This window comes from Trifolium pratense, linkage group LG7 (genome assembly GCF_020283565.1).
Source record: "Trifolium pratense cultivar HEN17-A07 linkage group LG7, ARS_RC_1.1, whole genome shotgun sequence".
NCBI classification, from domain to species: domain Eukaryota; kingdom Viridiplantae; phylum Streptophyta; class Magnoliopsida; order Fabales; family Fabaceae; genus Trifolium; species Trifolium pratense.
The window spans coordinates 37622754-37639793 of NC_060065.1; the positions used below are offsets into that span (position 1 = coordinate 37622754).

Consider the following 17040-nt stretch of genomic DNA (forward strand, 5'->3'; position numbering starts at 1 on the left):
TGTTTGGTGATACAACAGGATATGATAAGTTAATCCTGAAGCTTATCCTATCCTATCTCTCTAGTTATAATTCTTATCCTGAATTTGAGCTGGTTTACCAGCAGGATAGGATAAGAAAAAAAATTACTGATTTATTTTATAAAATATATTTTAAAATACATAAAATAAAATTAATAAAATATAAATAATAAAATAATTAATTTTTAAATATATATATATATATATGTGTGTGTAATTTTCTCACAGGGGTAATTTTGTAATTTATATATTCTAAAAAATCAAAATTTTACTAAAATTATAATATTTTAAAGTAAAATGATTATTAAAAAATTGACAAATAGGGATATTAATTTAAATTTTATAAAAAATTAAATATAATTCTTTTGCAATAGTAGTTTTATTATTTACGTATGAGATGTATCATATATTTATTTGGCTTATCTAACATGTATATATTATTGAGTTATTTATTTGATCATGATTCATATAAAAAATTAAACTTGATTATTTTCTCATGATTTTTATTTTAAATTATATAAAGTTATTTGATTACTTATTTATATTTTTTATTTATAACATTCAAAGTATTACAAAATAATTTTTAAAAAATAACAATTATTTTACAAGAGTAATTTTGTCAATTAAATATGTTATATAACTTATCATATTATTATGAGCAAATATGTATTAAAAACAAAATATAATAGTTATCATGTTTGTTATTGTGTGCACCAAACACAGGATATGATAACTGAGTATAACTGTTATCCTGCTGTTATCATATCGTATCATTATCCTGTTTTATATCTTATCCTGTCATTATGCTATCGTGCGCACCAAACGGGCCCTTAGAGTATATTTTTTCTCAAAACGACCTAGTATAACTTGAATTGAAATCGAGGGAGCATCAAACACTTCGAAGTTAATAGCTAATTTATAAACCAGTTTATCAGTTATCGGCCAAAAAAAAAAAAAATTAACTTATGAATCAAAATTACTCGTGCTGAGCTGAGTAGTACTATATTACTAATAGTGAGCGCAGCACATGCAGCTGTTGAAGAAGCTTATTTTCAACGCCAAACCAAACCCCATCCATCATTTTCTTCTCTCATTCTATTCTCTCCCCATTCATCTACCCATTCCATTCTCTACCCTAAATCATGATATTGATTGATGGCCTTCCATTCTCTACCCATTCATCTTCAACGTCCACATCCCATTCTCAGGTCAGTTCTTTCTTCCACTTTTCCTCTTCCCTTGCAAATTTCCACATTCCAGTTGCAAATCCAAATTTCTTCATTTATTAGGTACCTGTTTTTCCCTATTCATCATAAACAACAAAAAATTGTAAACAAATAATATTCGATTTTACGTTGCTATTTGCTTTTTTTTTTTTTCTTTTTTTTCGCAGCCAGTTAAATCTGGTTTGGACTTCTGACATCAAATAGTTTTAGCCCTCTCTTGATCGCGCGCAGTTGCGGGGATCAAACCTGTTATTTGCTATTTTAAATTGAAAGGAATATATATTAGTACATCACAAAATGAGTAAGCGCAATAGAGAAATACTGACAAACCCCCAAAGGGAGAAGTAACCAAGTACAAAAACTAACTGCAATTTTTCTGCAACCTATATTATGGCTCTGTTTGGCAAAACATTATAAGCTTATATAATTAAAAAGATCTCTCAGAAGCTTATAGCTATTTTTTACTACCTTATAGTGTTTTTAATAAGCTAATTCAGGTAGCTTTTTTTTACTACCTTATAGCTTTTTCTTTTCTTTTTTTGTCAAAAAGCTAATTCAGGTAGCTTATAGCTTATATTTTTTTTGCTATCTTAATTGAAAAGAAAAAATATCAATTAAACATTTTTTATGTCATTTCATATTCATAGGTCAACAAAACAACTAATTTTTTACCAAAAAGAGAGTATTCTAGAAATGATGAGCTTGTTTGGTTTTGGTTTTATTACATGTGCCCAAAGCTTTTAATCTGTGACTACGATTGCGGTCGTGGCATTAAGATTTTAATGTCGATGCCCGACCTCAATTGTGGCGACAACATAAGGCGTATTTGGCTACAATTTTCCAAAATATCAAGGATTGTAACTGAGGATTTAAATCTTTTACATGCTTATTAATTCATAATTAATATGAATTTTTCTATTTTTGTTTTCATCACTTTAGTGGTGAAGGGTTCATTCAAGTCATTGTAGAGAGTTAACTAGGTAACTTTTTCAAATTTCAATAGCTTACGTGATTGAGAAGAAGCTTTCTGATTATATAACTTTTTTTTTATTTAAGGATGTGGCTGATTCAATGAGTTTTACTGAGAATAAAATCTAAAAATTGCCACTTACTAAAAAATGCTAACCTACGCCTCGAAGGAAAGGAATTACAGAAAGCTTGCAGTGATGTCACTGATTATTACTCATGTTATGCCAATGAACAAAATTGTCAAATAGCGGCTTCTATAGCAGAGTGAAATTTGAACAAATTGCTATTGTTCCGCAATGCGCTATTAGTATAAAGTGTTGTCAGATGATTGCTATTGTGGCGCTATAACATCATTATAGTGTGGCAGAACTTGAACAAACCACTATTTTCCACAATGCATGATTGACAACACTGCCAATAAATAGCTCTTGTGAGTTATTGGCTGCATAATGGTGAATCAGGGGTTTGTCGTGAAACTAAGAGCCTGTTTGAAACAATTTTGGTTTTTAGTTTTTAAAATGTGGTTTATAAATGTATTTTAGAAAACTGTTTTTAAAAAGATAAAAGCAAAACTCCTTAAACCTGTTTTACTTTTTCAGTTTTAAAAACTGATACACAGAAAACAATTTTTGAAAGCACTTTCGTAAAATTGGATTACCAATCAAGTTTTTTAGTTTTTAATTTTTAAAAACTAAAAAACTGTTTTTGAGAAGGGAATCAAACAGACCCTAAATATCTGATTTTAGAATCATTGGATAAACATGTGAAAAGATCTAGCTTTATGTGCTTATGAACAGGGAGTAGATATTCTACTTGCTTTGTTGAAAAATCCCATTCTGGTATCTGCCTCAAGCTCTTTGAAGGAAAATCCAGAGAGGAAGTTCTCGGCATCTGAGGAGTCTACTCCAGAGAGATCAAAATGGGTTTATTTATTCCAAAGAGAATATGCTACTGTTGATCCAGCATTTGTCAATGTACGCAACTTTTTGACCCTTTGTAATGCTGTTAAGCTTATATCTAATATTATTTCGAGAGTAAATATTTTATTTTTTCTTTAGTGATACATAAGAGATGATGCATGTTTAGTTGTATATTTAGTTTTAAGTTGGTCTGTACTTCATTGTAGCATGCAACTATTAATCTTTTGCATGCAATTACTTCATACTTGATTAGATTGTGTTTGTGAGTGACATAACCTTGGAATTTCTGTTACCTGTTGGCATTCGTTTTTGTTAGAGAAACTTTTACAGAAGAATGAGCAAAATCCTAGGAGACTCTTTAAAATATGATGTTTTAAATCATTTTCTAACTTCCAAATTAAATCAATAACTCCATGCCATTACTTTTTTAATTATGTTAGCAAGTTTTACGTTTCAAATTCAATCAGTTGTACCATGTCTGACAATTCTTCAGTGACATTGTATTTATCTGCTTTTTTTTCCTCCTTCCCATGCATCAATAGTTTGTTGGCACTGATGAAGCGACAACGTGTGTAGGAGTTGTTATTCGAAACCCAAAGAATGGAATGTAAGGATTGAGAATTAGTTAATATATAGATTAAAAGTCTACTGTATTTCAAGTTTTACAGATTCTTCCACTGGTTTTCAAATTTCAATTACTTATTTTATCATTTTTAATTTGATACGGCAGGACATCGGTTTCCCATATGGATTCACCAAAGGTTGTAGAAACAGGCCTCTCTCAAATGTTATCACTACTTGTTGACGGCAGTTTGGAGACTGAGTTTGATGTGCTTTTCATATTCTTTGTTTCTCTACTATAGGGATTTAGTTTGTCATTTGGTAGTTTAATTACTCCTTTTATCTAACATATTTTCTGATGTAAAACATTTGCTTTATTGATAAAAATGTAGGTGCATCTAATTGGAGGTTTTGAAGAAGTCTCACCACAAGTCTGACCAGGGTCTTATGCTTTGATAGTGAATTTTCAATTTGTAGTTTCCGCTCAGAGACTGAATGATTCAAGTTGAATATGTTGTGACCTTTTGTGCAGCATGATAATGGTGGCGATGTGTCAGAAAGTGATGCAGATTTGGATAGTTATTCCCTTCCTTTGTGCTCAAAGATTGTTCACACTTTATGGTCAAGAGAGGAGAAGTTTCACATTCGAACTACCTGTGTTCTTGGACATAATACCAAAAGGGATTCTGAAGGAAACACTTATCCTATTTTTAATGGATTTGTGGTTAGTTTTTGCTTTTAAATATTCTCATTTCAGCTTGTTCATATACAATATTTGATAAACCTCTTACTTTCCATCATTACAAAACATATATACTTATTAAGGAATCATAGGTTTGACTGCTCGGGTTGGATGAGAAAGACGGATAAAGATCATAAACTGAAAATATAATTGATTGCATTGTTACGTTACCTTAAGCTAGTACTAGTATTGATACTAAGAATTATGTATAAGCCTAAGCCCCCTAACAATAAGACTAATAACCTTTTATAATATATTGAAACAGCTCATAAATTGCTTCCATGATCAGATAATTGATTATTCTACAATATCTTAAAATTTGTAAAATAATATAATTATATGCTAAATATTATCCACATACATCATCATTCATCAATGAAAATCTTAATTTTGTTCTGTCATTTCTAAAATTTATGTTATATCAATCGATGCATAATAATTCGAACTATTAATTGAAAACTTTAGTGATCAACATATGAGCGTGTATTTCTTTCTACCACTAATGAATTTGTTTGGATGTATTAGTTAATAACATACTAATTTTGATAAAATATAAAATAACTTGAGCTGGGTCAAAACACAAGTTAAACTTTCGAACTGCTTATAACTGGATAACATTTTCTGTATTATAAAATTCTATACAACATTTTCAAACCATTAAATGGGATTCTTATTTATTACATCCCACCGTATCCCTACATATGTGTCCTGTCATATCTTACAATGTTTCTGGGCTTCTTACATTACATCCTATTCACCATTACAGGTGGAGACTGCAACAGGAACTGTCATCCCTGCATGTTTTGATAGAAGTTCTAGATGCCCAGATGAAATTGTCAGAAGAATACGAGTTTCTGCTTCTTATGAAGATACTAGTTGGAATGGGAAGTTGCTAGCGACATATGACACTGCTACCGACTGCTTCAAAATTGCTCCTTGTTCCTGGTAATGAGGTTTCGTAAATTGTTCTTCTAACCGACAAGGAAAAAATACATACGAGCACAATACTGAAATAAGATTGAATAATAAAAACACTTCTTTAAAGTGTAATTTCCCTAAAGTGAGCATGTAATTGTTTGTCAATCTGAAAAAAGCATGCAATGCAAGTATGTTGTACATTCCCTTATATGAAAGGTGGATACACCTTGTTCTAAGGTCATGTTTTAATAAACAACTTACTTAATCGTTTATCATATAAGTTCTTCGAAGAGCTTTATTATCCATTAATAAATTGTGCTAGGTCTTCACATTGGTGAATTTTTTTTCCATCCAATGTATGATGTATTTTTCCTTATTGCTGATCTTTATATATCGTTGAACGAAATCCTTTTTTATATTCTGATATACTGATGCTTTGTGGCCCCATCTTATTTAGGACTCGGCGCCAATATCAAATTGCTTTGTCACTTCAGCATTATTCTGATTCAGAAATTCTTTCAATCTGTTCTACCTCGCCTACTGCTGAGGGCCCAGATTTTGTGGATAATTTAAGAAGGTAAAATTTTGATTAGTTTTGATTTAATATTATCTTATTTAAAAGTTCAGTGTTTGATGTGTTTGATAACAAAGTTTTTAGCATTATTACTTTATGTTATTGTAAATAATCCATTGTATATAAATGTTCCAAGGGTAACATGCTTCCAAAGACAGGCTCTAATACCTAATTAACAGTCAGATTTATACTTTTAATTTCTATGGAATAAATTTTGAGTAGCTATTTTCACATCACATATTTATGGATCTGATTTTCTTCTTTGGTATATTACTTGGTAGAAGCCATGGAGTTTTTGCAGGATTATAATCATTTGCTCGTTTTTATGCATGAGTACTAGCAGAATAATAAAATAAAATGAGATCTAAATATAGATATTGTTTTCGAGAACTTCATTTTTAATTGAAAATTGTATGAAATAATGATCACCTTGTCCATCTTCAGGCAGTGGAACTACTTGATTGAGCATCCACATTGGATGGAAACCTTTCCCAAGAAGCAACCTCGCATTTTTACAAGGAGTGCTGATGGAAGGTGGAAAAAGTGTTGATGATGTTTTATCGTTACTTGGCTAACATTATTCAAGACATGAATGAAGTTTGTCTCGTCTCAAAAGGGACATTTGCTCACATGCTATCCGGTAGCATGCATCAAGCTTTCTATGCTGAAAATGCATTTTAGCCAATTAGGAAACTGCAGATCTTAAGGGAATTAATAAAGTTTTCCTGAACATTTGAATTTTGAGTTTATAATATGATCATAGTAGTTACGAGTGAAATATAAGACTGTCAATAGTAAAATATAAGACTGCATTGACAGGTCACCTCACACCTCCTCTTAGACCGTCTTCAATGCTTCTTTCTTCTTACATTTTAAGGAGCTTCAATAATGGTTCGTAAATTTTTGCAGTGTTGATTGAAGGAGCTTGAAATAGCAATCATAGTGCAGAGTCTGTTCAATAAAAACATGTTCATAGCAATTGTGGGTTGGTTATAACCACTCATGATGAATCTCACAACATTCCTCCTAGCAATAGCCAAATTGTGTCATCCCAATCATTTTTTATCATACATTAGTGGCAAGTATGAGATGCTGATCCTACGTTACCTAATGCATCACAAGAATTTGTCATGTTAAATCATTCACTAATAATGTGGAACACCTTCCACAAGTTTTGATTTTCCCATTTCTCTTATGAAAGGTGTAATAAGGTATATAATTGTGTGGCATCTAAACTGAACCATCAAACAAGTGGTTCACTAGTGGATCGCTTTTATACACCAGATTTCTAATGTAGTCCACCTTATCATAAGTTTTGCTAACATCAATCTTTAGTGTTAACTCACCTCTGTGCCCGGTAGTTTTTCTCTTCAAAGCATGAATCACATTGATGGCAATAAGAGCATTATCAAGAATCAATCTACCATCCAAAAATGTTGACTGCTCCTGGGAAACACACTTATCGAGATAAATCTTCAACCTATTAGCAAGCACTTTAGATATCATCTTATAGAGGACGTTACAGAGAGATATAGGACGCAGGTCTTTCATAGACATCGGATTGTCACATTTAGGAATGAGACAAATGTTTGTTTCGTTAAGACTCGTGGGGGAGTACCCCCACTCCAACCAGTTAGATGCTGCCAAAAAAATATCATCACCACATTGCTCCCAGAACCTCTGATAAAAAGCTAGATTAAATCCATCAGGCCCTGGGGATTTATCCGAATGCATCTAAAACAAAGCTTGTTGAATTTCAACCTTTGTAATAGGCTCTACAAGGTAGATATTATCCTCATCTGTCACACGCCTCTGGATTAGATTAAGGACCGGTTCCTGTTCGCCATTCTTAGACTTAAAAAGAGCATAAAAATATTGTTTCGCTACCCCACAAAGCTCCTCTTGAGTATGAACCTCGGTGCCGCCTTCATCGACAAGTTTACTAACCTTCTTTTTTCTTGTGACGAGCAGTTGTCGACTTATGGAAAAAACTAGTATTCATATCACCTTTAAGCCAATGCATCTTCGTGCGTTGTTTCCAATAGTCCTCTTCTTGAACCATCAGAAGAGCATGTCGGTCATGAATCTCCTGATATCGTTTGCCTTCCTCCTCCCCCTGGTTTCCCCTTAACACTGTCATCTCTCTTACACATTCATCTATTTCCTCCTTAAATTTCACCTTTTTATGTTTCCCCATCTTTGTAGTCTATTAGCGCATCTAGCTACACGGTCCACCACCTCAATATTCTCGTGAACGCCCCAGCCATCAAGCACTACCTCCTCTAAATCGGGTTCTCTCAACCAACTATTCTCAAAGCGAAAAGAACCATTGAACCGAGATCTAAAAGAATGAGTACATTGCAACAATATCGGACTATGGTTTGAATTTGAGGCTAAAAGGTTAGATAACCTCACATTAGGAAAAAGATGGAGCCAACTTGTACTAGCCATCGCCCTGTCCAACCTTATGTTATCTATTTTTTTTACACACAAAAAATTTGATTGGATTTTTAGATAAAAAGAAAAAAATTGTGGGAGAAGTAACAAATAAAGTGGAGTTTTGTGGTTACATTGGGCATTTAACTCATATTAATTATATGTTGGTTCCAAAAATGTAACAAATTAATTTATATGATTTAGTGGTAAATGTAATAAGAATTGTAACTAAAAGGTTAAGGGTTCGAATCTTGATGAGAAATTTTTTAGCATTTTTCCACTAACTTTTTTTAATAAAGACACAAAATAACCCTAAATTAATTATGTGTCAAAAATGAAAAAGGGGCAAATTGGAAATTTCATATGTATCTTATCTTGTTATATAGTAGAAGATATTGCATAAATAGTCCATATAAATTTTTAAAAAAAAATTAAAAATCATTTGATGTGTTATTAGAACCTACCAAAATTAACAGTATTTAATAAAAATTCATAAACCGTTAATCTTGATAAATCTCAATAACATATCAAATGATTTTCAATTTTTTTTAAAATTTATATAAATGATCTATACAATATAAATTTTCTATCCAACTGTGAATTTTATAAAATTAGTATTCGTTAGAGTTATTGACAACTGGTGCACAGTGCACCACTTGTCCAACTCTTCCATTTTTGCCAAAGCCCTTTTTTAATCAAAATTTAAAAATTTGAGAATGAAATTGAAGATTACATGGGAATATTACAGTTACAGTATCTAATTTTGTTGACAAATTTCTAAATCGACCATGATGTATAACAGATAACGCAATCAGACAAAAGATTGAACCAGCTTTGCTCAATTTTTTCCCACACATGGGTTGGACAATTCAGGGATACAAGAGGAAACATGATTGATCGGCAAGCTCCAATTCGTAATAGAAACATAAATACAATGTTCAACATCAGTATTGAGTAAGTAGATACTCAAATATAACAAAAGGACATATTGATTTAGTGATCTCAGACAACAAGTAAATGATATAATCTAACATCAGTATTAAGAACTCAATCACGCTCGCTGATGGCAGTCAAGTGTTCATCAATTTCCTCGGTGGTCAAAACTCTAAACTCTGGTTTGTCATTTTGCACCACTCCAACCTATAAAAAGCAAAATACAACAATTTACATTAAAATCCTGGTGAAAAGCACTTGTTACAAATTTTAATCATTCCACAAAAATTTCAACAGTGATATGTGCCACAGCAACTATGTAATTTTAAAATAACTAAAGAATCTTATTGTAGAACAGCTAAAAATTACAATACATTGCACGAAAAACAAACCAATACTTATATTAGTTATTAATCATCCACAAAAAGTATGCCCTGTAATCAATCAACAACGACGTGCAACATGACAGGAACAGAAATTAGATTATAGACTATCATATAGGGATGACAATGAAAAATGACTAATGGACCCTATAGTGACATGCTAATATAATCCACAATGGGTAAGGGTAATTGCTCGCTTGATGATTAAAAAGTAATTAATCGCTAAAATGAGCGAGTGCTGGTGTAGGTACCTTAGTACACACATCCCATTATAATACCAGTAATAATTATTATATATTACTACATAGTTTTAATATTAACTTTGAAAATAACATAAATGCATGTTTATGAAATTGATCTAGAAGTTTGTTGTAACATTTAATCAATATTAAAAAATAATATTATGCATTGTATTTAATAAGCTTGTTGTATTTTAATCTTGTTAAATAGTTTAGTTTTAAATGGTCCAATGATTAGTCTGAAAGGTCTTTGAATATATTTTTTAGTTGGACTGTTAACCAATACTCTTTTTTTATGATAATTTGTCATAGTTAATTACAATGCAAGTAATAGTTAGGTATCCAGAAGGTAGGGTATTAAAAGTGCAACCTACACTGATACGAGTCAGAGTACAAGTGCTTTTCAAAATGTAGGTGTAGAGACAAAGATCATAGTACCCATGCAAGTATAAAAACTGCATGGCTATAGTTAGATGAGAAGGAATAAGTAGCTGCAAATAATCTACAATTGAAGATAATAAATTATTTGGCACTTCAGGGACTAGACAAGAATGAAATCCTTAGATAATTAAAATACAGACTTAATTTACTAAATTTCAATGAACAATGATGGTGTCACAAAGGTATTTGAGCATTTAAAAATGAAATTCTACCTCAATCTCAGTGGCCTTAAAATCCTCTTGAAGAACTGATTGCAAGGCAGAAATTGCAGTCTGAATACAAAAGCAGAGAGAACATATAATTAGAACCTTAAAAGCATGATCAAGTAACTTTTAGACAAAATTGATATGCACTCGACATAATAAACATAATAATAATAATAGCATAGTAAATACAATTTTATTTTTTGCAAAAGGCATAGTAAATACTTAATAAGAAACATTTTAAATTAGTTGGCCAGAAACGGGATAAAAAAATTTTTATTGTTTATTATCCTCAATAGATGGAAAAAAATGTTCAACATGTTTAAATATATCCTTGAAAGCACGCAAGTTCTCAATGACAACTAAGAACATAGTAGTCTCCTTTGTTTCCTACCAAAAAAACAGCTAAGCCTAAAAGACTGTCAATGAAATAATGTGAAAAATCAAGAGGGAAATAAAAAGCAAAAATGTTACCTGAACTGTCTCGTCATAGGTAAATGAAGGGTCGTTCTTCATCTTCTTTTCCAAGAAATTAATTGCCTCTTGATCCTTCGATCCAGCACTTGTGGCCTGAGTACATCATAATAAAATCTTAGAAAACAAACATTTGATTTCTGTCTACGAGTGCATATAATTACACAAACAGATCCTGAACATGTGAAGTAACGATGAAACAAGGAACAGTGTTCCTTACTTTCAAAGCATTAGAGGTTCAAATTTAATATGCATATGCATCACTATCTATAGTTGTTATCCGGGTAAAGATTTAAATTAGCCACTCATTAGATAAGTATTTATCATATATCCACTTGTATATAAACTATTTCTATAATCAGAGAGGTTAAACTATTTTAATATAAGCTCTAAAACTTGCTTTAGTCATTCACAACCCCCTTTACTATTTTATGATTATAATAATAGTAGTTCACAATGCATAAGATATTATGATAGATAATAGCTCCTTTAAAATCCGCAATTCAATTTAGAAAAGTAAAGCAATCTTAAAAATAAAATCAGCGACATAAACATACATAACAAATCATGGATATGTTAGAAATTAGAATATCAAGTGCTAATTTTCTTATCAATGGTTGAAAATTGAAATGTCATATTTCAATTTCTAAAGTATGCGATCAACTTTTAAGGTAGTAAAATTATATTGAAAAGAAAATCGTAAATTTTTATGCAATTAAATTATTGTGAGCAAGAAATTATCGTATGCACAGAAGAAAAACATTGACGTTGATCAAAGAAGATATGATCTCCTATGTACCTTGTGACCAAAGTAATGACCGGCGGGGTCACATTTGTAAAGCTGAGGTCCATTTTCGTCATCAATACCCAAGACCATGGCAACTTTGCAGCACGATAGATTTGAAATCATAGAAAGAGAAAATGATATCAATAATGACAGTACATATTTGAATTATAAAACATCATACAAGACTAGTTATATAATCATTCGTCCGAGATTGCAGTGAAAAGGCTAAGAAAAATTTACCTACTCCAAGTGGTCTCATATAAGCATGTTGAGTATAGACTTGTGATTTGTCTGCAATCCTGTTAGTGTAAAAGAATACAAAAGTCAGATACAACAAAAAAAAAAATTATCGACAAATTGTAAAAGCCTAAAAGATGTAAAGTCCTGTTGACAAAAGTTAAAATTATAATAATCAGGTTATTGCAATCTGTGAGCATGGTGTGAATTTTTTAAAAATAATTACTGTAGTTGCAGTAGCCAAGAAGCACATTCATGGTGCTCAATTGTTCGAAATATGTCCTGATTATGCACGGGTTTTTTCAGGAGGTGCCTGATAGAAACTGGCAGACATAGAAACTGACTGATCTAACAGTGCCATGCCACTTGCCAGAAGAAATTTTTTATTTAGCACATTTTATATAACTATTTCATAATCCAAAGAAAAACATATAACAGCATAGACAAAAATAATGTTGCGGTTTCAAATGTTTGAGCGAGCAGCCATGTTACGTTACATAGACCTCTTTGACACTCCTTTTAGAGATTGTAAAAGTGAATCCTAATAGAATAGAACAGACTAACCAATGATAATACAATGCATCCATACCCGGTAATGAAATCGAAAGCAAAAAGATGATAATTTATGAAGAACAACTAATGATAGTACTATAATAAAAACACTGCCAGAACCATGGAACCACTTGACATTCTTTCTCAAGAATTCCGGGAGTCAACTAAAGCATCCCTAGAACTCAAGCTCTACAGGTGCCCCGAATAAATGATATGGTATACTATCATTCGGTTACAAATATTTAATCATAATTGGCGCTATTCCGGTGACTGGGTGAAAACCTTGACATCATTATTACATGAACAACTAACAAGCAAAGCACATAACTGCAAAGAGAGAAAAGAAAAGTACAAGCCACTCAATTCAAACACTATTGACTTTACTACAAGATTTATACAATTAGGGGTTTATATTTTTATTTGGTGAATAAAATTTGAAGTTTAGGGGATGGCACCCAAGACTCCATTATTGCAAGGCATGGGAAAGCCACCAAAATGAAAAATCAAATAACACTTGCAGAGGATATACATTTATTTTTACCCCCTAGAGACGAGTCAAAACTAAAAGAAAGCGATTTGCAACCCTCAATTATCATGCCCAAATGAGGCATTTGATATGTGGATCTTTTCAATTCATGGGAATCCGGAATCGTGCTTTTTTGGGAATCATATTTCCTGGAAATGGCTAAAATTGCACTTGATGTGCTTAAAAACTTCACAGGAATTATGACAAATTGAAAATGTTTGCAGAAAGTTTCTCGCCTTCGTGTAAATCATGGATTTCCATTTCCCACCCCTCCCTTCCGTTTGGTAATATTTTGTCATGAAACATGATTGAAAATACATTCTTAGGAATATTGGTTTCCTGGGAATATTTTTTGAAAGATTCATACCAAATATGGCCTTCTTATACCGCTTAAGATTCTAAGAAAATTTATAATTTCTCTCCTACTCCACCCCCCGTAAAGTTAAATTGCCATGTTTACTATTGAAATAACTTTTCATTATTTATTATAGGATCCTGTCAGAACCACATTTGAGTAATCAATAGTTGGGGCTCCAATGACTTGCTAATAGTCATAGGTATATTGTTTTCTACATCAGAATATGTGAACAACATCTGTTTGGAACAAAAAGTAACAATAACTTATGCATTGTTTTAATACATTAGATGCTGAAAGAATTACCATTTAGCCAACACATCAACAGGCATCTCATATCCATATTTATGGCGAAACTCGGCTGCTTCATTTCTTGCTTGTTGAACCAGTGTCCTAGCATCAGCTGGAAAGAAGGGTTTCAATAGTACAAAGTGAAGGTGAGCTTAGTATGTTAAGATATTTTGTTCAATATATATATATATATATATATATATATATATATATATATATATATATATAAGCAAATATTCAGTTTCTCAGGTTGAAATATAAATATCTTATCATATGTCATATTAAACTGATAGAGAAACAATATATCATTGTCTATATATACTAACTCTGTAATCATATATCTAGTTGGCCATAGGCATGCAGCAGCTGCAGCACCCACAACTTTGATGGTAACATTCAGGTCTACTAGAACTATTTTCCCATCATTAATCATACTTTGGATTGAATTGCTTGGATTTCGTGACCAACATCAACACCCCAAATAAAAAATAGATGAGTGAGGCTTTACCATAGGTTTGGCTTCAGAAATTATCTCAAATAGCCCAAACCACCACAGTCAAGGGGAACGTTAAACATTCTAATATAAACATAATTGCCTTGTTATTTCCCCACTAATTGACAAGCTGTTTTAGGATGGAATCAGGTTATTCAAATCTTATATATATATATATATATATATATATATATATATATATATATATATATATATATATATATATATATATATATATATATATATATATAATTTACATAAACCAGAACTATATTTTTAACTGAAAATGTATGCAAAATAGATACACGGACCTACAACAAAATGATTAAGACATGCGACGAAAAACATACCTGTCATGCCAGTTGCCAGTAAACCAAGGTACTTTGTGATGGGAAAGAGGTGTGTAACACTTGTCTGATCCAAGAGCTTGTCCTACAATAAACATTTCAACTTAAGCATTCAGCCCAAATACTCATAAAAGCATAATAAAGTCTAACAGTCAACTTCTTGTACTCACCGGAACCTTTTTTTGAGTAACGACGCAAACAGAATCCTTTCCTCGGACACCAATCGAGGTTATCCCTGCAGCCTTAACAGCCTTGAAAGCATACTCTGTTTAACACATTGAAAATTCCACAAGTTAACCTACCAAACTAGTCAACTATTTCCAAACAAGTGAAGTAAAACAAACACAATAGGAAATTTTCGTGAATCTAAGGTGATCAAATTACGTACCCACTTGAAAGAGACGCCCCTCGGGGGAGAAAATAGTGATGTGACGATCGTAACCTCCTCCACTTCCTCGACTCATGTTTTTGGGTTACTTTGACCTTAGGAATTCCTAGTGGCAACAAGAAAAGAGACTGAAGTAATGATTTTTCTTTCTTTCAGAAAAGACAAGAAACAAGAAGATGAGGTTCTCCTACTTAAAGTATTGATTTCAGCTTTCTGCCAAAGAAAAGTGTTCTACATAAGGTTGTGAACAAATTGGGAAACTATAACCTATGAAGCACGGACACAGAGGACAAACACAGTCATAATAATTTGATAAAATGACATAATTTAATGTAACCATGTGTATTTGTGTCCGACTAATTCGAGGAGTGTTTGTGCTTTGTAGACTATAATATAAAAAAGTTTTCGTTGTTTTGGTTCCATTGATTTTGGAACTATCAACCAACAAAATTAATTGCAAAATTGTTAACATAACTAAGGCTATTTTATGAATAACATTAAACTTAATTATTTCTTTTTGTGATATGAAAGAATTTTTTTTCTTTCTATAGAACAGATCCACTATAGTTCAGTTCGTTTTCCGTAATGATCTATTTATTACTCATATTCAGGATGAACAAAAAATACAATCATGCACAGATCTATATTGTCAATCGCACCGCTTGGCAGCAGTGGCTATCGCGGTGGAATCGCATCCTCACGCGGTAAAGAGGAAGAAAAATCCGAAAAGGAAAAAGAGAAAAGAGAAACCTGGTTGATGATGATGATGATGATGATGATGATGATGATGATGAGTTTGTCACAACTCCGACTGGGTTGATATCAGTTCGACTCCCAATTCACTAAGCTGCTTCAGTTTCGTTGTTTTAGGGTTTTGATTTATAGATTTCAATTTTATTTTTTTTCAATACCATCGGGTTTTACAAAAATAAATAAATAAATAGGTGGATTCTAGGGTGATGGATCAATTAAGTCCTTCATCGGTGATGCATATAAAATTTACCGTTAGATCTAATTAACGGTTTAGATCGCTTGAAATTAAAAATGAGAACAACTAGATATTTTCACACACAACTCTACCTCTATCTCTTCTACGTTTGCTTTCTGTTTGCAAATGGAAGTAGCAGAACTAGTTTTCTTTTCTACTAACCAAATTAGTTTCTTTTAACCCTTTTCGCTTTTGTTTGTGTTTAAGGGTAGAAGATATTCTTCTCCCCAATTGTTTAATAGTGAGAATTTAATTTAAGAAAGAGGAGTGCTAGCAACACACTCTTTAACAAACACACTCTAACACACTTTTTTTTTTATTAGTTAAAATTTATATGGGTCCCATAAAAGTTATATGGGTCCATATTTTTTATGGGACCCATGTGAATTTCAACCAATAAAAGAGAGTGTGTTTGAGTGTGTTTATTAAAGAGTTTGTTGCTAGCATTATTCTTTAAGAAATTGATCCAAACAAAGCAAAACAGAACAAAGAAAAGTATTTGTCGGCTTCGTTCAATCTCACTTATGATGTGACCAGTGTTTATTATGTTAATTAACATAAACGAATGCATCCAAACACTTAACTTGAGAGGACCCATATGGACATCCCATTATATAGGCAGGAGCCCGAGTTTGAACCCGGAACACTCCACTTATTCACCTTTAAGGTGGATTTTTTAGCTAACAGACTACTTGACAAAAAAAAAACTAATCATTGTGCTCGTGCGATAAATAATTGTATATCGATTATATCATATATCATTGACTAATAAACAGAGTATTTCATATGCGTATAAATAAAAATACAAACAATCTTACAAGGTCAATAATTTGTTTTTGAATTGCCATAATCATTACTCCCTCAATCCTCTGCCAAGATAGAGGAAAGACGAATAAGAAACACTCAAATCGTATTAAAATGATTATCTTTTGGAGCCACTACCTATATATCGTGAAATATATATTTAAAGAATTTCCTCAATCCTCTTTTGTAAGCCAAAATTCATTTCCGCACATTTATTAAGGAGTAAGTTTTTGTC

At 31.8% G+C, this 17040-nt stretch overlaps 2 protein-coding genes across 5 annotated transcripts; one reads left to right on the plus strand and one right to left on the minus strand.

Moving 5' to 3' along the window:
• Positions 1 to 1030: 1030 nt before the first annotated feature.
• LOC123898127 (protein N-terminal asparagine amidohydrolase) lies at positions 1031 to 6893 on the plus strand. The gene is made up of 9 exons (XM_045949015.1): positions 1031 to 1226; positions 3011 to 3187; positions 3676 to 3740; positions 3864 to 3963; positions 4087 to 4125; positions 4227 to 4418; positions 5203 to 5381; positions 5812 to 5931; positions 6373 to 6893. The coding sequence occupies exons 1-9, from the start codon at positions 1161 to 1163 to the stop codon at positions 6476 to 6478; spliced, it is 1044 nt and encodes a 347-aa protein (XP_045804971.1). The 5' UTR covers positions 1031 to 1160; the 3' UTR covers positions 6479 to 6893.
• Positions 6894 to 9175: 2282 nt separating this feature from the next.
• LOC123897490 (proteasome subunit alpha type-6) lies at positions 9176 to 16133 on the minus strand. 4 transcript variants are annotated; one of them, XM_045948151.1, is made up of 10 exons: positions 15764 to 16133; positions 15014 to 15119; positions 14796 to 14890; positions 14629 to 14710; positions 13801 to 13897; positions 12065 to 12123; positions 11837 to 11919; positions 11038 to 11133; positions 10573 to 10632; positions 9176 to 9504 (listed from the first exon to the last, which is right to left on the minus strand). In XM_045948151.1, the coding sequence occupies exons 2-10, from the start codon at positions 15087 to 15089 to the stop codon at positions 9412 to 9414; spliced, it is 741 nt and encodes a 246-aa protein (XP_045804107.1). In that variant the 5' UTR covers positions 15090 to 15119; positions 15764 to 16133; the 3' UTR covers positions 9176 to 9411. The 4 variants fall into 4 exon arrangements, with proteins under 4 accessions (XP_045804107.1, XP_045804108.1, XP_045804109.1 ...); XM_045948152.1 differs by having other exon boundaries at positions 15014 to 15226; positions 15764 to 15920; XM_045948153.1 differs by having other exon boundaries at positions 15014 to 15124; positions 15784 to 15917.
• Positions 16134 to 17040: the final 907 nt, after the last annotated feature.

Coding starts and splice junctions, on each gene's coding strand:
- LOC123897490 (XM_045948151.1), bottom strand. CDS start 15,089: ATGAGTCGAGGAAGTGGAGGAGGTTACGATCGTCACATCACTATTTTC. Junction 10,633..11,037: donor CCTATGACGAGACAGTTCAG/GTAACATTTTTG, acceptor TTTTGTATTCAG/ACTGCAATTTCTGCCTTGCA. Junction 9,505..10,572: donor TTAAGGCCACTGAGATTGAG/GTAGAATTTCAT, acceptor TGCTTTTTATAG/GTTGGAGTGGTGCAAAATGA.
- LOC123898127 (XM_045949015.1), top strand. CDS start 1,161: ATGATATTGATTGATGGCCTTCCATTCTCTACCCATTCATCTTCAACG. Junction 3,188..3,675: donor TTGATCCAGCATTTGTCAAT/GTACGCAACTTT, acceptor ATGCATCAATAG/TTTGTTGGCACTGATGAAGC. Junction 5,382..5,811: donor AAAATTGCTCCTTGTTCCTG/GTAATGAGGTTT, acceptor CATCTTATTTAG/GACTCGGCGCCAATATCAAA.